The sequence below is a fragment of the Anabrus simplex genome, chromosome 3, assembly GCF_040414725.1.
Source record: "Anabrus simplex isolate iqAnaSimp1 chromosome 3, ASM4041472v1, whole genome shotgun sequence".
In the NCBI taxonomy this organism is placed as follows: Eukaryota; Metazoa; Arthropoda; class Insecta; order Orthoptera; family Tettigoniidae; genus Anabrus; species Anabrus simplex.
In genome coordinates this window covers 309,694,554-309,721,141 of record NC_090267.1, presented here as the reverse complement: position 1 = coordinate 309,721,141, position 26,588 = coordinate 309,694,554, and the positions used below count along the sequence as shown (strand labels likewise).

The 26,588-nt window shown below is 38.8% G+C and overlaps 1 protein-coding gene across 4 annotated transcripts in view; it reads left to right on the top strand.

Annotated features, from left to right (window-relative positions):
* The window catches only part of LOC136866296 (mitochondrial glutathione transporter SLC25A40), a 246,149-nt gene extending 220,367 nt beyond the window's left edge, over positions 1-25,782 (top strand). For 2 of the 4 annotated variants that reach the window (XM_067143129.2, XM_067143128.2), the window contains exon 9: positions 25,213-25,781. In XM_067143129.2, the coding sequence (XP_066999230.1) occupies positions 25,213-25,369 (157 nt within the window). In that variant the 3' untranslated portion in view covers positions 25,370-25,781. Of the gene's footprint in view, positions 1-25,212 lie in introns of all 4 variants that reach the window. The other 2 variants (XM_067143127.2, XM_067143130.2) reach the window with 2 other exon arrangements.
* Positions 25,783-26,588: the final 806 nt, after the last annotated feature.

Below are 26,588 nucleotides of genomic sequence, written 5' to 3'. Positions count from 1 at the left end.
ATTTTCACGCCATTCATGGCCCTTATCTTTCTTTGGCCGATACCTTCATTTTTTGAAGTGTTTTATCTCTTCTATTCTCTCCCTCTGATTAGTGTTATAAAGAGGATGGTTGCCTAGTTGTACTTCCTCTTAAAACAATAATCACCACCACCACTCTCACCACCGACTCCCAATTCCCTCCTCTTCTCTCCACATCCTTTCAGCTGGTATAGCTATCTCTTCCTAGGTCTTCCCATTGGCTTTCTTCCTTCAAACCTTCTCTCAAGGCATGCCTGTGGTGTTCTTGTGCCAGGCATTTGCTTTATATTTCCATATCGTATTAGTTGAAGTCCTTGGCTTCTCTACTATCGGGTCCACTTCCAGTTCCAATTTGATATCATCATTCCTTACATGGTCCTGTTGTGTTTTGTGGAGGGTAGCTTGTCTCTGTCTTTCAGTGTACATACTGTATTTCTAGAATGTATGTGAAAATATGCACGAAGTACGACTTATAGTCATCTGGGTTCTCATAGGCACTTTGTGATTCTGAAGTAGATGTCTTACAAGGTTGTAGAAGTTGGAACTGCCAGCCACTCTTTTTACTATTTGTTTATCTGCTGTACCCCTGCTTGAAATCATGCTGACTAGATATCTGACTACCTGTAAACCTTGAATGTTTTCACCTTTAAGCCAGTGTCTTTCTTACTCATTTTCAGTGCAACAGTTTTTGTTGTGCTAACTTTCATCTGATAATGTTTGAACTGGGCCACCCACTCATCATCATCATCTGTCCTCATCATTTCTTCCTCCTCTTCAGTAGTTTTTCCCTCATTTAGGAGTATACTGAAATACGTCTTCATTTTGTTTCTAATGTCTTGTTTGCTCCTGAATATATTCCCATTTACTGTTCCTATTGCTTTGATTCCTCTTCATCAGATCTTTTGCTTTTAACCAGGCTGTGCAGCATCTTCATGTTTCCTTTATTATTTTCCAGTAGTTTTTGGGTAAATTCACCCCAGCACTTCTCTTCTCTCACAATCCTTTTTACTTCTGATTTCCTATTTTGATATTCTTGGTCTAGCTTTTGAATTTTCCCCTCATCTCTCAGTTGACTGTTGTCACTATTTCAGGCTCTTTCAACACCCCTCACTTTCTTGGCCTTATTTTGTTTCTCTATCGCCTCTCTCACCCTGTCATTCCACCAGAGCGTTCTTTTAGTCATTACTTTCCGGCCTGTTCTTATTCACACTTCTCCTGAACTACTGATGAAACAGTTTTAAAATTATTCCACTCCTCATCACTATGGCTGGGCTCTGGGATTGTTAACTTGGTTTATATATATATATATATATATTTTTTTGGAACTTCTGTTTACAGTCCTCTTCCTTTAGAGTCCAGTCTTTAATCTTTGGTATCCTCTTTCTAGTCTTCGTCTTCAGCACTTGGATTTTTGTCGGGTCAACCACCAGATGCCGTTAGAATATCCCCACAAATCTTATCAGTTCCAGCTGTTTTTTAGCTTTGAACTCTTATCTCTTTTGTGAATATCTTTATTATCATAGGTAAGTTTCAGTTCAGTGAAACCTGCCTATGGGCCTACAACCACCTTCACTCAGCAGTCATGTCAATAATCTCTTTCTGTCTTAAAGTACCTGTGCATACTCTTCTGTTGTTCACTAAAACTCATTACTGCCAACCAATTATGCCTGCTAACATGTTATCTTTATCACACTTTTTTAGCAAATTTAATTTCTTAGCAAGTTCCTACAATCTCTTCTTACTTCCACAACCTTTCCTAAACATGTTTCTTCCTAACATTCACCTACTTCTTAATCTATTTATTTTTCTGTTATAATATATATAATGGTTGTCTTTACTAGAGAAGAGGGAGGCACCTGCAGAATTCGGCACAACGATGAGCTATACAAACATCAGAAAGACATTGTTAATTGTGTGAGAAAAAGGTGCCTGGTCTATGGGCACCTAACCCACATGAACCCCTGCAGACTTACCAACAGGATCTTTGCTGTGGCAGGCATCCAGGAACAAGTGGATTTCTTTGGTCAAATCGGATCTGGAACAACTGGGGATCCTGCACGAGTCCATACATGACCGCCCACTGTTTCGGCAAGCCATCCAGCGAGAACATTTTCCAGCGTTACGAGTAGAAAGAACCTAGGAACCAGCAGACCTATGTGGGTGGAGGAAAGAAAGCTGGCTCACAGCCAGAAAATTAAATAATACTGGAAGAGGAGAAAACAGAAGGCGCAAGTGACGAGAAGATACGAGCCCCGTGGTCCTCAGTAGGCTCAAATGACAAAGAAGAAGAAGAAGAATATGTTGGTCTTTACTATTCTTTTAAACCCATCCAACAGGCTGTTTACATTTTTATCTACCATTTTCCACTGATGATAATTACTTTTTAAAATCTCCCTTATGCCTGTCTGATCAACCATATGGTACTGTTTAATAGTCCTACTTTTAACAGCATCCTTTTTATCACATTTTAACATGACTAAAACCTTTGTGATCACTTAAACCATTTATCACTTCAGTTTCACTATAGAACTCATCTGGTTTTATCAGCACTATGTCTAGAGTATTCATCCCTATTGTTTATTCCATCATACAAGGTGCATTCCATAAATAATGCAACCAAATTCATAAAAAATCATTTATTGAAAATATTCATACAAATGATCAAAAATCTTCAAAATAGCACCCTCTTGCGTCGATACACTTCTGGAGGCGGTGTTTCCGTGCCTGGAAGGCATCCTGGAAGGCCTTTTCCAGAATGTCTTTTAGAGCCGATGTAGCATGCGCCTGGAGTTTTTTAATCGTGTCCCAATGTTTTCCTTTCATGACTCCTTTTAACCGATGAAACAAAAAAAAGTCAGCGGGAGCCAGGTCAGGACTGTAGGGAGGCTGGGGGACCAATGGGGTGTTGGTCCTGGCCAGGAAGTCGTTGACAATGAAGGCACTGTGACTCAGCGCGTTGCCGTGATGAACTTTCCACGTGTCCTTGATGCCGCTTCGGCAGCGCGAGACCCTCCTTTTCAATCACAATGCGGAAAACGGTTGTTTTTGCCATGTTTAGAGTTTGTGCTATCAATTGAAGGCTCAGCCGTCTGTCAGAGTTCAAATAATCGCGCACACGAGTCACATTTTCGTCGACTTGTGAGGTTGATGGCCGTCCACTGCGAGGTTCGTTGGTGATCTCCTCTCGGCCCTCCATGAACGACTTGTGCCATCGGAAAACTTGTGATTTGGACAAGCAGTCAGTCCCAAAGGCCTACTGAAGTAATGGAAAAGTTTCGGTGGCGGACTTCCCAAGTTTAACGCAAAATTTGATAGCGTACCGTTGCTCTACAGAACGATCCATCGTGCCTTGTTACATGAAATCAAAACGGGCTTGACGGAAACGCACGTCCTGACTCTCCGGCAGCTCGCTGCCAAATGAGACAAAGAGCGTTTGAAGCTAACACCCCCCTTCACCTAGCCCAGCAGGTTAGAACACGCTGCGGTGTACAGTTGCGTCGGAAAAAATTGGTCACATTACTTATGGAACGCACGTTGTATTCAGCTGTCCTTACCAAATTAACTTATTTACATTTTGCTTCTGTCATTCACTTCACCTTCTTTGTGAACATATAGTAAATTAAGATCACCCGCTACAATTACATTCCTTCCTGTGCCATCCCTCACATAAGCTGATTGTCTTATCAAAGATTTCCGTATCGGAGTCACCCCTTTGAGGTCTAAAAACATCAAGTTGTCTATTAATTATGTTTAGAAATGAGCTTTACAAGTAAAATTTCATGTTTTTTATTCATAACTTTTACATAGCTTACAAATTCTTATGTCACCGGTATGAATATACCCCCTCCTATTGTTTATTCCATCATACAAGGTGCATTCCATAAATAATGCAACCAAGAAATTTTCTGCATCCTAATATCACTTGTGAGCCATGATTCAATTCCCATTACAATATGTAGTAAATACAGTATTGTATGTACAAACCTTGTACCATTTCTTTTCAGGGTCAGGTATGAAGCGAAATGAATCTTCATAGTGTGCTTCTATGACTGGATGTCCTTCCTGATGTCAACTTCTTCAGAGGAGTTAACAAAATGATTTGGTATATGATAGTAGGAAAGGAGAGGGTGTAACGTGGTGTAACCTACTTCTGTCAAATAGCACCAAGAGGTCTGCTTAGGGCTTAACATTCCCATCTGATGGATGAATCACCAACAGTGTCATATGCTTTTGTTCTATACAAATACTGTGGAGAGGTTTGGAATTGAATCCAGGCTTTTGGCATGCATTCTAGTAATTAGGAATTGTTCACCATCACCTCTCGTACCCTTCCAGCCAACATTCTGACAGTAAATGTTGTTTCGACCAACGTGTCTTGAACCGGCTAACCACCGTTGTCAGGCCATTATAGACTTCACATCTTAATGATCATGGCCACCAGGCAGGCTACAGAAAAGGATTCCATCACTTGTTTAAAAAGAAACTTCCTTGGAACATTGTTCTCTTCATATAAAGTAAGTTATATATCTATTAATTCCATTCCTTTCCATATAGTACTCCTACAGCTGAGCAACAAAAACTTATTGTCAACCTTACTTGACTTCCCGCTTCCTGTGTCTCATCACCGTTTCCTAGTCCACTCCGTTTCTCTAAATGAACCTCCCAATACTTCTTTTAAATTTACCGGTTTGTGTGAATGTGGCACAATATTGCACAATCGGGTAATAACTTTTGGGAAACCGTGTTCCTTTGTGTGAATTTCTGTCATCCATCAGTAAGGAAGTCTATCTTTCCTGATAGAGCCAGAACACAACCAAAGAATGTATTTAAATTGGATTGCAGATGAAAGGGCATTTGGATTCTAACCATGCTTGTTGATTGCCCTTCAGTCAAAACCAATGTTCTGCAAGAGTACATAAAGTTAAGACATTCATTATAAAATCTCATTCCTAATAAATAAGGCCCGGATTCGTATGCACTAAAAACTCCGAAAATATGCGTGCTCATATGCACTAAAAATGTTTTAAATATGCACGAAAATATGCACTAAAAATAAAATAAAATACAATTACCAGACGCATTATTTAATTTTAACTCTGTGTTAAATTGATAAACATGTTTAATTCCTTGGAAAATGATGCATGTCAGTAAGTTCCAACAGTTTTTCAATGTTTTCAGGAGTCAATAACTTTCTGTTGTCGGCCAGAATTAATTTACGCTGAAAATTATCGATCTACGTCGACGGACGTAGATGGGTAATACTTGAATATTGACACTGACTGCTCAGAACATTCTTCTGATAAAAATTTAGGCATTTTTACAGTTTGATCAGGTGAAATACTGCAGCAGACGAAGAGCAAGTTAACAGATGAACGCACTTGTTTAAGCAAATCTCGGGAGGCTACTGTAAGGAGGAGGAAAGAGTAATGTCAGAAAGAAGGAAATAGCTATTGCGAAAAGCGTCATTATCCGTCTACCAGCTTGTATTGCGACACTGAAAGCGTTTTCCTTGATCAGGGAAGGCTTCTCATGTTGTCAAAGGATGTACAACATACAAAGGTTATTCAATTTTTCATTTTGTTCAGAAATCTTAGGTAATCGAGCACACATAAGAGAAAAATATGTCCGTATATGCACTAACGCTCAAAATATGCAGTAAAGTTCGAAATATGCATTTGCATATGCGCATATGCATTTTAAAAAAATCCGGGCCCTACTAATAAACAAAACTTGTTTATTATAAAGAACAGAAGTTGTATAACATGAGGGCTATGTTTTATTAATCTAGTCCGTTTATTCCCTAGCAGGCTTAAATGAAGTGAAAAGTGTGGACACATTTCCATTTATGGGGAAATTACTTGGAATGATAGAGCCTTTTCTAATAAGGTAGAATACACACATGTGGACCTGTTTATCAGTGAAAGAGAGATTTGTGGTAGCATTGAGATATCTTGCAACTGGAAGAAATTTTGAAGATTTAAAGTTTTCTGCTATAATGTCACTAGTCTCCATCAGCATGGCAGTTGTAGAAACATGTGAAGTATTGCGTTATGTTCTGCAAGAGTACATGAAGTTAAGACATTCATTATAAAATCTCATTCCTAATAAACAAAACTTGTTTATTATAAAGAACAGAAGTTATATAACATAAGGGCTATGTTTTATTAAATAATCAAGTCCGTTTATTCCCAGTAGGCTTAAATGAAGTGAAAAGTGTGAACACATTTCCATGTATGGGAGTGTTGAGCACAACGAGAACGGCTTTATTCAAGAACTAAAGTGCATAAAACACTAATGACGATAGTTTGTATATACACTGACTGACAGAGCAAATGCAACACCAAGGAGGAGTGGTTCGAAAGGGATGAAAGTTGTGGAAAAAACAGAGTCGGCACGGAAGAATAATTGATGTTTATTTCAAACCGATATGCAGGTTACACAATGCGCACGGCATCGACTCAGTAGGATGTAGGACCACCGCGAGCGGCGATGCACGCAGAAACACGTCGAGTGTGTGGGCGGGCATTATCCTGCTGAAACAGAGCATTGGGCAGCCCCTGAAGGTACGGGAGTGCCACCGGCCGCAGCACATGCTGCACGTAGTGGTGGGCATTTAACGTGCCTTGAATACGCACTAGAGGTGACGTGGAATCATACGCAATAGCGCCCCAAACCATGATGCCGCGTTGTCTAGCGGTAGGGCGCACCACAGTTACTGCCGGATTTGACCTTTCTCCACGCCGACGCCACACTCGTCTGCAGTGACTATCAGTGACAGAACAGAAGCGTGACTCATCGGAGAACACGACGTTCCGCCATTCCCTCATCCAAGTCGCTCTAGCCTGGCACCATGTCAGGCGTGCACGTCTATGCTGTGGAGTCAATGGTAGTCTTCTGAGCGGACGCCGGGAGTGCAGGCCTCCTTCAACCAATCGACGGGAAATTGTTCTAGTCGATATTGGAACAGCCAGGGTGTCTTGCACATGCTGAAGAATGGCGGTTGACATGGCGTGCGGGGCTGCCACCGCTTGGCGGTGGATGCGCCGATCCTCGCGTGCTGACGTCACTCGGGCTGCGCCTGGACCCCTCGCACGTGCCAAATGTCCCTGCGCCAACCATCTTCGCCACAGGCGCTGCAGCGTGGACACATCCCTATGGGTATCGGCTGCGATTTGACGAAGCAACCAACCCGCCCTTCTCAGCCTGATCACCATACCCCTCGTAAACGTCTGTCTGCTGGAAATGCCTCCGTTGACGGCGGCCTGGCATTCTTAGCTATACACGTGTCCTGTGGCACACAACAACACGTTCTACAATGACTGTCGGCTGAGAAATCACGGTACGAAGTGGGCCATTCGCCAACGCCGTGTCCCATTTATCGTTCGCTACGTGCGCAGCACAGCGGCGCATTTCACATCATGAGCATACCTCAGTGACGTCAGTCTACCCTGCAATTGGCATAAAGTTCTGACCAGTCCTTCTTGGTGTTGCATTTGCTCTGTCAGTCAGTGTATCATGTGTTGCAATTCCTGAGTGTTTTGACTCAAATATATTCTTTCATTATTTATGGTTATTTGAACACAAGTTATTAATTTTCTTTTTTTTTTCACATGTCTTCACGGGTTGCATTTGCTTTGAACTTGCAGTATACAACTAACAGTTTATCGAGCACCCTATTCTGTTTCTTTTTGTTCATATATTCTGGATTGGAAGCATTCCACAATCCTGACAGCGTTTTGTACAGTTCATAAACTATTGTAATAACTTGAAATCATCTGGTGATTTCACAAGCACCTGTACTTGGCTGATTATGTGCCAGAAGTGACCGTGCCGGATGCAACCATGCCAAAACCATGCCGCTACCGACCAAGTGAATTAAGCATCGTGTCGCATGCGACTAGTCAGTCAATCAATCAGTCACCACTGATCTGTATTTAGAGCAGTCTCCAAAGTGGCAGATTGCCTATCAGCTGTTTACCTAGTCTTTTTTTTTACATAATTTCAGAGAATTTGGAAACTTATCCAACCTTTCCCTTGGTAAATTTTTTTGCATCCCTAACTCCTTTTCCTATAAATGTATATTTGCCCCAACTCATCCTCTTAAATTCCAACTTCCTCTTTATATTGTGATCTTTTCTACTTTTAAAAACACCACAAAAACTTATTTGTCTACCAATGTCATACCACTCCATCTCTCCACTGACAGCTCGGAACATACCACTTAGTTTTGTCAAGCAGCTCATCTCTTTTCTCCCAAGCCTTATTGTAATAGTGCAAGCTACAGACCTGAACATTACGGCATTGTAATCCTCTCTCCGAGATCTACTTATTGTGTTATATTAGTGCATCAGTTACCTTCCATCCTGTATATACTGGAATGTGCTTTAATTATTTAACGTGAACTTCCAAAACTTCCAAATATCTGAATAAACGCTACCACTTCTTATGATTGATTACCGTGAATGTTTTCAAATGTTATTTTTTTTAGCGCATGACTTTTAGTGCCGGGAGTGCCCATGGACATGTTCGGCTCACCAGATCTATAGCTAGTTTTCCCAGTACACCCCATGGGAGTGAGCTACATGTATCACTGTGTGGGGGTGTTGTCTGTGGGTGTAGATATAATTATGTGGGCTAGAAATGGGATGAAAGTGCTCATGGCCATGAGAAAGGTACCATCCTGGCATTTCACTGGAGATTAGTATTATTATTATTATTATTATTATTATTATTATTATTATTATTATTATTATTATTATTATTATTATTATTATTACTGGAGATAAAAATGGGAAACCATGAAAAATCATTTTTTCGGATGGCCGACGGAGGATTCAAACCCAGCAGTCTCCTGAAGTAGCCGTAACAGACAGTGCCATGACACACTGAGATAACATGTTTGGTACCTTCCCTCAGACATGGAAACGCAGCTCCATATTGTAGGATTAATCATAAACACATCACCATATTTTATGTTGTAAAATCTACCAGTTTCCCCCAGGAGTGTTACGTAAAGTAGGGGCAGTTGCTGCTTATAGGAGTGGTTCAAGTGACATTGCGAGTAGTGCTGTTACTTTGCAATAAATTCTTAAAAAGCAACTTGGGAAGATGCTGCTCTGTAATTTCCATTTCCTGAAAATTCAGGGACTGATCCTGATGATCCCCAAGAACTGTGTTTATAGATAAGGTACTGTAACTGTAAAACAAATATAATCTTCATTGAAATATAACTGAACTTGTGTTATTCTAGTATTGTATTTCATTTATCATATGGCTTTTAGTGCTGGGAGTGTCCAAGGACATGTTTGGGTCCCTGGTGGCCATAGTCAACCTGTGTGTCTGGATATGGGATGATAATGAGGTAGGGAGAGGCTGAAACCCAGTGTTCAGCATGTAGCCTACTCCTGTCGAATAACACCATGAGGTCTGCTCAAAGCTTTATGTCGCCATCCGACAAATCACCATCAACAGCTGCATATGCCGTCACTCCTCATGAGTAATGCGGAGAGGTTTTGGAATTTAATCCAGGCTTTAGGCACTCAATCTAGTTTTAAAAATTTTGTACCACCCCTTCCCTTACCCTGCTGGCCAATATTCTGACGGTGACATTATTTTCGACCAACAGGACTCGAACCGGCTAACCATGGTGTCAAACAATATAGGCTTTCAATGACTTAACGATCATGGCCACCAGTATAGAAATACATGATTGTGCATTTTTCTCCCACATTTTTAAGGTTTTGACCTTAAAACATCTTGTGCATTATATACAACCCATCCATGTTTTCTCTGGGGAAGGAATATCTCTCTTTATGGCATTCCAGATTATACATTACACTGATTTTTTGTGAGGAGTTCTTGAGTTGGTTTTAGATATTACGGTATCTTTGTGTGTGAGGTAATGTATGCATGTTTTATTTAAATTTCTATCATAGAAATGGACTCATTATTATTTTTTACAAGTTGCTTTACATCGCACCGACACAGATAGGTCTTATGGCAATGATGAGATAGGAAGGGGCTACGAGTGGGAAGGAAGTGGCCATGGCCTTAATTAAGGTACAGCACCAGCATTTTCCTGGAGTGAAAATGGGAAACCACGGAAAACCATCTTCAGGGCTACCCACAGTGGGGTTCGAACCCACTATCTCCCGAATACTGGATACTGGTCGCACTTAAGCGACTGCAGCTATTGAGCTCGGTTAAGTATTATTTATAAACCTTCATCAGAATCATTGGAATTATTCTCCATAAAGGCTATTATAGGCTGTATTTTCCAACGACTAATTCTGTGTACATAATTAAATCATAAGATAAGGTAAAACAAGGCCGAAACTAGTTACTCAATTAAAAAAAGTTATGTAAACATTATGTAATATAGCACTGAGAAGGTGGACCATTTCAGACATAATTTTTGTTGTTATTGTGATGTAATTAAATGTTGTGCATGGTTTGCAGTTATAGTAGTTTCCTGTTTGAACCGAACAAAGAATAAATTTAATTCCCTATCTGGTAAGCAGTATTATACATTTTTGGCCTATTCTCTAACCTTTTCTGGTCCTGATTTAGCTTACCTTATGTTGGATGATGACATAGCTTATTAAATGAAAATTGGGTTGTCAGCACTGGTTGCATGCGGCTCGGTCACATCTGGCATGGCACCCCTTGGCCTTCAGAAGCACATGTCATCCGTCGCTGCTCCGTTATAATGACAAAAATAATGATAAATGCACTCACACAGTCAGCATAACCTTCAGTATCCCCACCATCCTACAGTACTGATGCTCGCATATTAGAAAATCTGGATCTGCTTCAGTACTGGCCTTCATTCTGTCATTCCACTCACTCCACACATAATCAGTATTATTGTCAGTATTTGTCAGTAATGACAGTTTTATTGACCGTGTAGGGTCTGCTTTACCCTCTATGACTGAGTCCGTTATTCTCTTGGTAACCTATCCTCCTCCACTCGCCTCACATGACCCCTTCACTGAAGCTGGTTTATGCGTACAACTTCATCAAGTGAGTTCATTTTTAACTTAGCCTTTATCCCCTAATTCCAGGTACTTCCCAGCCATTTCATTTCAGAGATTGTTTGTTCCAGCACTCATTCTCGCCACTTCCATGTCTGTTACTTCTAACTTATGAATAAGATATTGTGAGTCCACACAGCTTTCAAGCCTGTAAAACAAAGTTGTTCTGAAAACAGACCAGTTTAAATATAGTTTTGTCTGGGAGCTGGCTTCCTTCTTACAGAATACTGTCGATCACAACTGCAAACTCACTGCCTAAGCTTTGCTGCGCTCTGATTCACTCTCACTTACTACACCACCATCCTGGGCGAGTACACATCCAAAATGATTGAAATGATCTACCTTTTCCAGCTTAGTGAAAGTTCTTTGAAGCAGGATTACATAACAATAAAAGCAAGCGAGATACTTACTACTTCAGTTCTACTTTGGTGTATCCTAAATATGAAATAACTAGCAGAATGTACCCATTGTTGACAGGCTGCTTGTTGGTGTTGTCACTGTCTTCTGTTTGTACTCTTTGATGATGTATAATTTTTAAACAGCAAACTTTGCACACTCAGAGGTCCAGTCTGAATTAATGGGACTTAAACGGGACTTACAAAGAACCCACCAAATATCCATCTGAACAGCACTTGGGCGGTGGATGTTCTGGAATGCCTGCTTTAACACATTAAATTCCACTTTCCTGCAGAACCATTTGAGGTACAAAGAAAATGCATATGGCCTTTTCTGTAGAAAATTGAATTTTAAGTTCACTTGCTTGGCTTATTTAGTGATAGGACTAACTATTTGCCAATTATTTTGTTTTGTATAGCAGGTAAAAAGTAAATACCTACATATTAAAGCCTGCCATTTAGAAAACAATTATTGAAATATTAGAATAGAATACCATCCAAGGTATCTCTGTACCAAATTTCAGCTCAGTTGGTCAATTAATTTAGGTGTGATTGAGTGAGAAATGAAGAGACACCATCTCATTTTGAAATATTATATGATTTTTAAAATTTTTTAATTTTTTCAGGTCATTGTTTTAAAACAAGCAGAACAGTATGTATTCATCATTTTATTCCACACATCTTATAATTTAATCACTTAAAACCGAGTCTAACCACCATCGTCCTCTTGTTCTTCGTCGTCTTCTTTTGCCCTCCAAGGCTCAGTCCATTATTCTCTAATGTAAGCTGTCCTTCTTCAGTTTCCTCTCATGATCCCATTCCCAAAGCCAGTTAACATGTACAACTTCATCCATTGAGTTTATTCCTAAACTAGCAGTTACCTACAACTTCGCTCACGTGGATTTTGTAATTTGATAAAAGTAATCATTCCTTGGTACTGTACTGATACATTATCTGAAAATCCTTATTATAAAAAAACTCACCAAAAAATTTTCATTTACTCCAGAAACTCTTTGCAAACTACGTTTGTGGTATTACCATTTGGGGCTAAGATGACCATGCAACATAGAACTGTACATGTGAGAAACAGTCTTCTCTCAAGTTGAAATAAAAAACACATTTCTTTACTTTTTAAGGAGATTCCAAATACCAATTTCCATGGCTGTAACATTTTCAGTTTTTGAGATATAAGTATCCCTATAAAAAGAATTCAACCCCTTTATCAGTCCTCCCCACCCCCACCTCAATGGATTTTCCGAAAACAAAAAAATACATGCTTCTTTATTTTTTAAAGGAGATTCCAAATACCACTTTTCACGTCTGAAACATCTTCAGTTTTTGAGATATAAGCATCTCCATAACAAAATTATTAACTCTTTTCTTCACTTCTTTTCACCCCCATTAACTGCCTTTTACAAAAACAAAAAAAATATGTTTTCCTGTGATTTTAAAGGACTTCCCAAATACCACATTTCATATCTGTAACATGTTAAGTTTTTTAACATATACATCATCATCATCATCTTCATCATCTTCATTTCCCATTTCCAGCTTCCTGGGTCGGGTTGTGAATCAAGGGCCTCCATCACTGCCTGTCTCTCCACCATTCTTCTCCTTTTTTAAAAGTACATCTTCTGGTTTTCCTCCCCTCTTCTCTATGCACTCCCACACTGAATTTGTCCACCTCTTTCGGGGTCTTCCTCGTGGTCTCTTTCCTCTTAACTTCTCTGAAAAAGCTTTCTTTGGCACCCTCTCTTCTCCCATTCTCATTATGTGCCCATACCACTTTAGCTTTGTTGTTTCAATCCTGTCTTGAAGTTTCAAGATTCCTGTCCTTTTCCTTATCTCTTCATTTCTAATTCTATCCTTTCTGGTCTTGCCCTCGATACCTCTTAGGAATTTCATCTCCGCTGCCTGTATTCTACTTTCCTCTCGTTTTGTTGTAGTCCACAATCCAGCTGCATAGGCTAGTATGGATTCATAATAGGTTGAATATAATACTTTCTTACATTTCTTTGGGACATCTTGGTTCCACAAACCCCTTACACTCTGGTAGAAGCTGTTTGCTTATTGTATTCTTTTCCCAATTTCCTCCGTTATCTTTCCATCTTCTGTGATCACACTTCCCAAGTACTTGAAACTTTTAACCACTTCAAGAATTTTACCATTCAGTTTTATCTTTTCTCTTCCTTCTTTTCTTCCCCTTATCATCACTATTGTTTTACTTTTCTCCGTGCTTACTTTCATCCCAAATTTTTCTATTGATTCCATACATCTACTTGTTTTTGCACTTCCGTTTCATCCTCACCCCATATCATTATATCATCTGCAAACAACATGGCTTTCGTTGACTGTCTTCCCAATCTCTGTTTAATGTTCTTATCAATTTCATCCATGACTATGATGAATAGTATGGGGGATAGTGCACTTCCCTGTCAGAGACCAGTTTCAACTTTAAACCAGTTTGTTTTTCCTATACTACTCGTCACACTACTAACACAATTTTTGTACATAGCTTTTATCATTTGCACTTCCACTCTGTTAACTTGTTTTTTCCTTAATGTGTCCCATACCAACTGTCTGGGAACACTGTTATAAGCTTTCTCAATGTCAATAAATGTCATCACTATGTCTTTTCCAAACTCCCATCTTTTCTCCATCATATGTCTTAATGTAAAGATCAGGTCAAACGTTCACCTATCGTTTCTAAAACCATACTGTTCTTCTTCCATTTCTCCTTCTAGCTTCCTCCTCAGTCTTCCTTCCAATACTCTCTCAAATATCTTAGCTACATGGGCAATAAGGGCAATCCCTCTGTAGTTATTACATTCGTTTTTATCACCTTTTTAATATCGGGATAATTAAACCCTTTTCCCACTCTTCTGGGATCTCTTTCTTCCTCCTGATTATTCTAAATTATCTATACAGCTACTGTAGCCCTATTGGTCCATAATTTAAAAATCACCCACTTTTTACATGCTTTTCAGCCCCTTAAGTGAATTTTCCAAAAACAAAAAAATGCATGTTTCTTTATTTTTAAAGGGGATTCAGAATATCAACTTTCATGCCTGTAACATCTTCAGTTTTTGAGATATAAGTGTACTCTTAAATAGAATTGAACTCCTTCATTACTTATTTTCACCTCCTCTCCTTAAGTCAATTTTCCAAAAACAAAAAACAAAGAAAACATGTTTCTTTATTTTTAAAGGAGATTCCAAATACCATTTCTCATGGCTGTAACAGCTTTAGTTTTTGAGATATGAGTATCCTCATACAAATAATTCAACTAAATTTTCAATTCTTTCATACACCCCCCCTCTCAAAGTGGATTTTTCTAAAACAAAAGAATACGTGTTTCTTTACTTTGAAAGAAGATTCCAAATACGAATTTTCATGTCTGAAACATCTTCAGTTTTTGAGATATAAGTATCCTAATAAAAAGGATTCAACTCCTTATTCATAATAAAAAGGATTCAACTCCTTATTCATAATAAAAAGGATTCAACTCCTTATTCACCCCACCCCCATTAAATCGATCCCCTTCAAAAATGCATGTTTCTTTATGTTTAAAGGAGCTTCCAAATACCAGGTTTCATGTCTGTAATCTTCAGTTTTTGAGATATAAGTATCCTCATAAAAAGGATTCAATTTTTTTCACTTTCACCCCCCCTCCCCCAAGTAAAATTTTCGAAAACAAAACATACGTGTTTCTTTGTTTAAAAAGGAGCTTCTAAATAGCAATTATCATGACTGTAACATCTTCAGTTTTGAGATATATGTGTCCTCATAAACGAATTCAACTCCTTTTTAACCCCCTCCCCTCAGTTGATTTTGCCCCCAAAATGCATGTTTCTTTATTTTTAAAGGAGATTCTAAATACCAATTTTCACATCTGTAAGAACTTTAGTCTTTGTTAGATATAAGTATCCTCATACAAATAATTCAATTAATTTTCAATTCTTTCACCCCCCTTAATTGGATTTTCCAAAATCAAAGGAATATGTGTTTCTTTAAAGGAGATTCCAAATACCAATTTTCTGTATGCAACATCTTTAGTTTTTTAGATATAAGTATCCTCATACAAATAATTCAACTAATTTTTCAATTCTTTCACTCCCCTTAAGTGGATTTTTAGAGAACAAAAATACATTTTTTTTAATTTTAAAATTTTATTTTTAAAATATCAGTATTCAAATAAAAAGATTTCAACACCATTTTCAGTCCATTTACCCCCTCCCCCCAAGTGTTTTTTAAAACAAAAAATACATAGGCATGATATAGGCTTTTGGGCTTATGCCATGTAAAGAAAATTAGGTGAAATTCTTTACGTTTCGCGGAGAACTTTGCTCTGTGTCATCAGAAGAATATCTCGACTGTCCACGAGAAAGGATTCTAAAACAAAGAGGTTTGAATTTAGAAGTTACCCAATAGAAGTGGAGACAGTATGTTCATTCGTCACTAGATGGCTCCCCGGATGCGCGGACCACTCAGCCTGATTCTGATGCTTCCGTCAGCTTCTACTTTGAACGCTAGCACTGTACCACGTCCGGAGAGCCATCTGGTGATGAATGAACGAACCATTTCCACATTTTTTAGATATACTGTCGATATAGTGTTTCTAAAATTCACCCCCTTTTGTCATTCATGTCCCCCCCCCATTAATTGGATTTTCTTTTTTTGTGTCTTTATTTTTGAATGAGTTTCGAAATACCAATTTTCATGTCTGTAATGTCTTCAGTTTTTGGGATATAAGTATCCTCATAAAAGGTATTCAACCCCTTTTTTCTTTTCACCCCCCCCCCCCCTCCATGGGATTTTCCAGAAACAAAAAATATGTGTTTCTTTATTTTTAAAGGAGATTCCAAATACCAATTTTTTCTTCTGTAAACTTTTAAGTTTCTGAGGGGAAAATTTCTGCATCCATTATATCATTTCTCAGCCATGATTCTACTCCTATTGCAATACAGTAGAATTCCATTAGTCCGGCATCCAACAGTCCAGAACGCCCGATGGTCCGGCACCATTCCAGGATTTTGTATGTAATTTTTTTTTTTTAACGTTTGTGACAGTTAAAGTGCACGGCGCGGTTTGAAACCATCCGGAAGTGTCCACTATGCGTCTGCTACTGTTAGACACAATCGGCATTGTTGGCTGTCACCACACACAGGTTCAGTTCATTGTTTTGATTGCGAGCAATTTTCGGTAGAGTATTTTTTCTTGCGATCTAACCGCAGAGTCCCTAAATAAATTCATCACTTTTGCTGAGTGTAATACTAATTATAAAGCCACTGAACTTATTGATTTACATATCATCAGAAATAACTTTTATGCCAAGCGACAAAGATCTAGAAACCAAAAAGATATTCAGGATTTTTTTAAGTCACACTAAACTATTGTGCAGTATATATATATATATATATATAAATAAACTGAATGTGTTGAATGAAAATTTGGTGCTGCCCTAATTTTGAGCTAAAGTTATCAATCTAATGATTCTGCTGATCAACATTTTACTGCAAAACACCGTGTTACAGCTGTATTCACTGTACGCCTTAACCTATATCGTAGTAAGAGGTACCGCCCAATAGTCTGGCATTTTCGGCAATCCGGTACCGGGCCGGTCCCGAACATGCCGGACTATTGGACTTCTATTGTATCTGGTAAATATATATCTATTAAATTACTTAATTCTATTCCTTTTTTTGCAGTACTTCTACAGTTCAGCACTAACATTTTTATGTCATCCCTACTTGACTTCCATATCCCTGTACCCTTATTACTGCTTCCTAGACCACCCCATTTCCCTGAATGTACCTCCCTATAACCCTTCTAAATAAATTTCCTAACTTATATGTACCACTGCAGTTTAAGTGATCCCTATATCCTACCCACCCATTCACTCTGTTTCCCACATACCTACTCATTTAAATCCCCAATCACCTTCCAGTCAGTATCCCTGCTACATAGTATTCCACTGAAAACAATCTCTGCTTCCTTAAACTTCACCCATGCTACTTTTACCAGATCCCACATATCCCCAACTATGCTGGTACTTATACCTGCTTGCCTTACAGTTTTGATACCAACATGAAACACTACCACTTTCTCCTTTCCCTCCTCCTTCCCTTCTACTTTCCTCAACATCTGCCTTCAGTTAATTCCTGGATAACACTCTACCCTGGTTCTCTTTCCTCCACACTCTTTCCCCACATGTCTAACAATGGAATCCCCCATAACCAGAGCCTCAACCCTACCCACCTTGTTTGATTCCCTCCCCTCCTGGTCAGTCCTATATTTTCCTACTGCTGCAGAAGCTACTTCCTCCTCCCTTTTCTCTCTCCCATGACCCTGTTCCACATTTCTACATTTCCCTTTCCTACTGTTTTCTTTCCTCCTACTTCCACACTTCTCAGCAACAGTTCCCTGTTCCTCATTTTCCCTCCGTTGTTCTACCTGCAGTGACTCATACCGATTTCTCACAGACACCTGTCCTGAATTCTTATCCTGAATAGAGCCCTTAGCCTGCAATCTCCTTCCCCTTAAAACAGTAGACCATCTATGTTCTACAGTCCCTTCCTTTCCTTCCTGTCCCCTGAGAGAATCCTTATTATCTCCCTCAAACTCTCCAACTCCTCCCTCATACTCCTTAATGAGTATACGTATGTATACTACACTTCCTGCACTTGCACTCCTTAGCCATTCTTTATGGAATAATGAAAAGGAAAGGGAAATAAAATTATTCTGTGCAAGATAAAAATGAAAGGATAGAAATATTGTCTAGAATAGTACACAAAGACCACACGACAATTGGTTAATTAATATAGGCTACTACTACACTACAATACTGCTTAGATGTACTGAATTTTTATCCTATAACACTCTAACAGGATGAAAACTGCTGTTAATTACTGAAAACCATAAGGAATACACAAGAATTACACAATTATAAACTGCAGTTAAGTCTACCCTAATTACTGCAACAGAATTCTAGTAAGAGAGTGACTACAGACACTTCTACTATACTACACAAATATTTCACACATAGAATAAACACATTAATTTCTAATAAGATACTACAATACACTACAATAATTTTAAACTACATTCAGACGTATCCTAATTACAATAGGTACTTATTACTAAGCACAAACAGAAATGGAAATTACAATTAAAGTTTGAAGTTCTCGAAGATTACCAACAAAGCTAAATGCGCAGACATATTCTTCTTCTTCTTGTTCTTGTTCTTGTTCTTTTATGACCACATAGGATCACTTTAGTCATTGATGGTTATGCTCCAATACGGCTGATGATCACCCCTAGATGGGTCGAAACTAGTACCGTATAATTTTGTAATTTTGTGAATATATTGTATTGAAAAGGTGGAAACATTTACGTTATTATTATTATTATTACTTATATATCACTTTAGTCAGTCCGTCGTTCAGGTCTCTTTGAAGGGATTGTTCGGGCTTTGGAGTCTTCCCAGTACTTCTTCAGACGCTCCGATCTTCATGCCATTTCCTCAGTTGAAAATATGCATGTTGTTGGTTTGTTTTGTGTAAGGGTAAAGCGGAGGTTTGTATTCTTGAGTTTTGTATTCAATTTTATCTTATTTGTGGTGTCTTCTGTTGTAAGGCCTATTTCCTTCAGATCCTCTCTTACTTCTTTGATCCATTTACATCCTGTTGTGGTATTTTTTGAGACGAGATTGTGTTGTACTAGTTGTTTCAGAAGCCTCGAATCCTGCATCCTCATGATAAGTCTAAAGAATCCCAGTCTCCTCTTACGCATAGTATCTGTAATTGGTTCTTGCTCTTTGTACACGACTTTGTTAGGTATTAACCGCCACTGTCCATCCTTCTGGTATATTTTGTTGATGCAGGTTCTTCCAATCCTCCTTTCAATTTTCTGAACTCTGTCAGTCTTTGATTGTTTATTCAGGTGAAAAAGTGTTTCTGCTGCATATGTAGCTTCCGGTTTTATAACTGTGTTCTAGTGTTTTATTTTTGCATTTATTGATAGACATTTATTATAATGTAACGTGTTGGCGGAGTAGATAAATAAATAAATGAGTACAGAACCTGGTAGCATCCTATTTCTAAGATTTATTACCCCCCCCCCCCCCACACACACACACACAGAGAGAGAGAGAGAGAGAGAGAGAGAGAGAGAGAGAGAATTATCGATTATTTACACTGCACTCTCTCAGCCACTCAGTCACACTTGTTAGCGCTGTCACGGTCCACAGCCTACACGTCAGTCTTGCAGGTCATGATAGTATCCGCTGTTCACTCAATCTGTCGAACCCCGTTCGCAGTCTGCACACGTCGGCACCCAGTGTTCCCTTCGCGCTGCTCAGAACAACCAAGGTTCTTCTCCAGAGCCTGCTCCAAGAGACTCACACACATGACGTCAGGGAAACAGGAACGAGTCCTCGGCTTCAACAGGTAGATACTCCATACTCCCAGGCTATCACTGACTGCGCTCTTCGGTAACTCACACCAGCGAACTCAATCTCACTCTCGGTCACTCACTCACTCACTAACTAACCCAGTCTAACTCTCACTGACTGCAGGCAGGTCGTTCCTCTCTTATATACATGCGCTGGCCCTTCTAGAATCGTCCAGATGTTCGATGGATCCAGGAACCTCGCGAGAACACTCCAGATTAATAGTCGAGTAATTTCCGTCGTCCCATGCGGCGCGACCACGGATAGAAGAGAGAAGGGCCGGCCCAGCGCTTAAGTGTTGCTTGCGATTGGCGCGGTCGAGCGTAAGGGGGGATGGGGCGATGGGTGACGAGCTCGGCCCGTAGCAAGTTGGCATGGTGGACGCTATAACCATTACAATAAATAAGTTACTATTTTATCCTACTATGCTCTAATAAAAATGAAAACTGCCATTTTTTTCTTTCTATTTGCTTTACTTCGTACCGACACAGATATGTCTTATGGCAACGATGGGATAGGAAAGACCTAGGAAGTGGAAGGAAGCGGCCGTGGCCTTAATTAAGGTACAGCTCCGGCATTTGCCTGGTGTGAAAATGGGAAACCACGGAAAACCATCTTCAGGGCTGCCGACAGTGGGGCTCAAACCCACTATCTCCCGATTACTGGATACTGGCCGCACTTAAGCGACTGCATCTATCGAGCTTGGTCCGTTTGGTTAAATGCTGAAGGAGCGAGAGGGCTACTGTACACAAAGATACATACAATTATATCAGGCAAGATACTATCTAATATATCATATCTCCACTACAGTTCTTAACTGAAATCTGATTATGTTATTTTTACAGCTGGTGGATTACTATTATTATTTTCCCTACTATGCGGGGCGGAGAATAAATGTATCCTTAAATGCTAAAGAATAAGAGGTTGACTACAATAATTTCTCTTAAAAAATCTTTTGTTGAATCTACACTGCGGACTTGAATTGCAATTGTTGGGATATAGGAATTCGAGTATTAAATTTTACTTGATGAATAATATAAGGTGCAAAGTACGAAGTATGCTGGGGACTTGGAACTACAAATGATCGGAATACAGTAATCAGCTGATTCTTGTATTGTTGTGGCATTATGTTTCCTATCAATTACTACTCTAGTCGTTTACATTCCCTATTTAGTACTCCTGTAGGACCTGCACTAGGGGCTGCCTGGTCGAGGCGGTAAAGGCATGCTCGGTTCGCCCGGAAGGACGTGGGTTCGAAACCCCGTCAGGAAGTCGTGAAATTGAAGAAATGAGATTTCCACTTCTGGAGGTGCGTATGGCCCTGAGGTTCACTCAGCCTACACAAAAAATTAGTACCAGGTTAATTCCTGGGGGCAAAGGCGGCCGGGCGTAGAGCTAACCACTCTAACCCATCACGAGCCATGGTTAATAATGGTGGAAGCCTTTACCTTCCACTCCTCCAAGGGCCTTCATGGCCTGTACAAAGGTGACTTTGCTTTGCTTTTTGTAGGACCTGTACTAAAATGGTAGATTGTTTCTGCCAGACCCTGAACATTCCATTCTTCTAAAGGTTCCAATTCAAAATAACCATTATTTCAGTTTATTAACTATAATAAAAATTCGTCCAATAATTGATACTCACTGTAAAAAAAATATATCTCATTTGTTGCAGTACTTAGCTACCCTAGCCTTTTTTATTGTACCCCTTTTCCTGCCCTTGTGCTGACATTAGTACAACCTCCAATACGCATGACTAGAGTATCAATCTTGATGGATCTCAGTTCCGTAGATATGTACAGCTTAAGTGACTCTACCACGAGTTCAAACTCTCATTGGTGTAACTTGGAAGATAATGTGAAAACCCATGCCTTCAAATTTTGGTTTCTTGTTTTAAAAGATGATAATACCTTAGGAGGATTTCATGCCAACTATTTTTTTAAATACAAGGAAAGTAAATTCTCTTCCTCTCTTCATGTCACTGTTTCATTTATTGTTTTGCAGTTAAATTAGTTATGAGAATTTGGTTCAATATTAGGATGCTTACATTAGCTACAAGTTTATAACTATTCTTTATAACATTCTGAGAATGACTTCTATCTATTGGCTATTAAAAACCTGGAAGGAAATTGGCTATGGAGGAGTAATATAATACAGGGTGATTAATTTGAAAGTTCAGATCGGAGTGCCGAGGATTAGGCACGCTGGGAAGCGGAGACAGCGAGTGCAGTGCCTGCTATGACAAGCAGACATAGTCGGCTCAAAGAAGCGGCATGATTACGCCTATAGAAACTAAACGAAACTGAACTCACCGGCTACATAGATGCTCTGAATAAATAAATAAATAAATAAATAAATGAATGAATGAATGAATGAATGAATGAATGAATGAATGAATGAATGAATGAATGAATGAATAAATGAATGAATGAATAAATAAATAAATAAATAAATAAATAAATAAATAAATAAATAAATAAATAAATAAATAAATCAATCAATCAATCAATCAATCAATCAATCAATCAATCAATCAATCAATCCACTAGGAAATTAAACTGAACTCACCAGTATTTACAGATAATGCTGAAAGTGATCTCCTTCAGCTGCAATGCAAGCTACACATCTTGTAATGAGATTTCGAAACACACTTTGTAGTTCATGGACACCGATAGAATGCACAATGTTCCTAATTTCAGTTTTTAATTCTTCTGTAGTTCGAGGATTATTCCTGTTAACTTTTCCTTTAATATTTCCCCATAGATAAAGATCACATATGCTTAAATCAGGCAAACGAGGGGGCCATAAGCCTTTACTGATGATCTGATCATCATCGAACACTTCCCGTAACCGTCGCATAGAGCTACGTGCCGTATGGGCCGTTGCACTATCCTGCTGGAAATAGCCGTACCTTTTCTCTTCTTCAGTTAGTTCAGCAAAATCTGGTTCCAGAATGTTGTGAATATAACGGTCAGAAGTAATCGTGTCCTGAAAAAATATCGGACCGATAATTCGTCGGTCACTGATAGCGCACCACACACCCACCTTCACATCGTGCAGAGGTCTCGGCTGTAAAATGTGCAGGTTGTCTGTATCCCAGATTCTATTGTTCTGTGAATTGACATATCCACTCAAATGAAACCAGGCTTCGTCGCTCAGAAAAAGAAAGTTTGGATCCACAATACCGTCGTGGACACTATTCATTAGCCAATTGCAAAATCGTATTCTTGCATTGAAATCTGTAGGCAGTATGTTATGGACTGAATGAGTCTGATATGATCGTAAATGTAACAATTTTGTTGCATTACGTGCTGAAGAAGGTGAAATGCCACTTTCCTGAGCTACTCTCTGAAGCGACTTATTTGGACTGTCCTGGAGTCTTGCCTGTGTATCTTCTAACCTCTCCCGTGTGAAAACTGTTCTCCTTCGCTTCTTTTTCTTATTGCTTATGGAACCAGTACTACGCCACTTGTAAATGAGCTGATGCACGTAATGTTTTGATGGTACAGTCGCACCGAGAAATCGTCTACGGAATTTTCGAAGGCGCCTTTTAACTGGTTTCTTCTTCTTGTGCAAATAAAACTCGACCAAAAATATTCTTTGCTCTATAGTGTAATTAACCATCGTGATAATAAGCTCACAACACACCTTAAAAGTCCAATAGTTTCTAGCGAACTGAGGGACAGAGTGCGCTAAACAGCTGCACGCTGGCAGTGAACACTTCTTATCTCGCCAGTGTTGACAGAAGCCATATGGCGCTCACTCAGGACTTACCACGGCATGTAAACAGAAGCCTGAACACTTGAATTATTCTCCCTGTACTTTTCACATACTTAACACACTATTTTGACAAAAAGATATAGGCAAAATATTTGATGCGTATATTATTCAAGGAATTCATTTATATACAGAAAATGTATTTACAATGTATTTACATTTAAAAGATATATCAAATATACTATACAAAAAATTGATTCAACTCATTTGCAGCTATCATAATTTGGCATAAAAATATGGCATAACTTTTCTTCTGAACAGTCAAATAGAGTACATCAAGAAAGTTGGACATGCGGGTTTGAAGTATGGACACTGGAAAATATTCTTCCCATTACTATCTGATAATACAACCTAAAGCAAAATAAATAGGAACTAACTAAACCAAACCAGATCCCATGGCGTAACAGCCCTGAAAGGCCTTGGCCAACCAAGCAACCACTGCTCAGCCTAAGGGCCTGCAGATTACAAGGTGTTGTGTGATCAGTACAATGAGTCCCCTCGGCCATTATTCTTGGATTTCTAGACTGGGATGAACTAGGTAAAGTAACAATCAAGTAAGTAAAACTGACATACTGGCAAAAAGGAAAAAAAAAAATCTTAACACTTCAACGTCACTATCAGCACTATAGGAAGAATTGCTGCTACTATAACTGCTCACATCTCTCCCTAAAATGTCATTTTAATTACTGTCTAACGTATTTGAGATTCCTGTTTTCTTGAAACTCTTCTCAATCACCTTCAAAGAAATCGTGTTCCAAGCATGCAATATCCACTCACAAAGGAGTTCTGCAACTGGCATTTGAATTTTGCTTATTAGAGTAAATTCATGCACACTTTCCACCATCCACCACCGATAGAGTTTTCACATATTGTCATTTGCTTTATTTATTTAAATGTCCAAGGGTTGAAGTACCGATGTCAATTCACCAAGAATCACTACCAAATCATGGTTTCCAGTAATTTCTTAGTGTCTTCTGTCAAGTGGCCAATAAAACTGTCCAACACAAGGGGACACCCCACTCAATTTCCCCAAACAATTCATATCCAAACTTGTACGAGTGACATGTTCAACCTTGGATGTGAACATGGATCTCTCACAGAAATTTTACTTTTGGCATTATTTATTAACCTGGAACAGTGGTGCAAGCTTCTTGCAGTCAGCTATTACAACAAGCATTTGCAGTACGTCATTTATTTTTGCCTCCAAAGAAATCACATATTTCTACAGATCCTTCTCTACTAGTGGAAATTTGCCCCTTTTTGGGTCGTAAAATGTTTTTGCAAGACTTGTTGGTCCCTTGAAGTGCAGTTTTCCATTTCCACCAGTAGCGCATGTTGCAGTCCGACACTGAATACTAGTGGCCACTTCCCTATTTCTGTGTGTTTTGGCTTAACTGATCACCACAAGTTTCTATGATGCAATATTACTCAAATACTTGCTCATTGTTGATAGATGGAAAGCTGAAGGACTTATCATAACACTTTTATAACATCCGCTATTGATTTAGATTTTAATTGCAATGTTGTTATTGTTTGTTCACAGTGCTGCTATGGAGGAGATGCTCAGTCCTGCTTATATTAATGCGGACATTCCTGATATACCTGTTCCTGCCGTTCCTATTATTCCTCCTCTTCCACAATGTCCTCCAGAAGAGGAAGAGGGAATGTCATGTGAAGAATGTCCAGATGTGAAGTACTAAATCTAAACTCTATTTAAAGTAAAATGTATTCTTAGAAACGTGAAGGAAAGAAAAGAAGAAGGGATAAAACAAGAATGATATTCATTTGTTTCTTCAGTGAAGTTATCATAGTACTGTAAATATTCAAACTTACTTTTTTCATTTGTTAGAAGTACTGTATGGTGTGAAGATCAGTGTTTTTATTTACCAAAGGCAGGATACACTGCAGTCCACTTAAATGAGTTATCATAATGGTAATCGCTGTAAGTTGGTCCTGCACATCTGCTACTATAGTCACTCTTTCACATAATGATTTTTTTTAAATCTTTTACATCGTGATCAATCATAGTTAATAAACAACCAGAAATATTTAAATACCTTTGTGCCTTCATATGATTGAGGTACATCTGTAAAAGAGATTAAGAGTGTGTATACAGAAGGGGTGTAGGAGAAGGTATAATTTTTTTACATGACCATCACCATCTGCCTTGTTTCCATTCACTGTGTAGGTCTGTGTGGAATACAAAACTGTGGATCTTCTCCTGGATTCCCATATTCCCATATTTAGCATATTGGTTCATTCCTTTCCTTTTTCTATATATAACTCTACACTTACTTCCATAGAATGAGATTCTTAAATTAAAAACTCTAAGATTAATCAGGTACAATCATCTGTCTAAAAATCATATTTGGATTTGTTTCATTTGTATCAAAGATTTCTTGTTCAGTTTAATTTTGATTATTCTGCTTGTGAAAAGTAATCCTCTAACGCAGAGGTGCTTAGCTGGGTGCCCATTGAGGCTAGCCCAGTGCGGCCGGGCTGGCCTGACGTAAGTGCTGGCAGCTTACGTAGGAAGCATACATCACAGTGAAGCGAGGGAGTTTGCAGGAAAGCTAGGGAGCATTGACATTTCATTGTGATTATGAAGCTCTCTGTGGATGCATTATTTAAAATAAATCTCTATAATCGCATCAAAAAAAATATGACCTTTTCAAAATATTCCAGCTCAATATAAACAGTCAGTTTTATTTTCTTATATTTATTCATTCAAAGAAAACTGACATGTTGTAATTTTTGTATTACAATCTACTAAGGTACAGGGTTTAAGTGTACAAGCTACGATTTACAATTCCTTGGAGGTCAAATGACAGTATTTTCATTTTAAAAAGTAAAATTCCCATTATTCTTTAGCAAAAAAGTAATATAATTACATAATGCAACAATGATTTTGCACAGTGT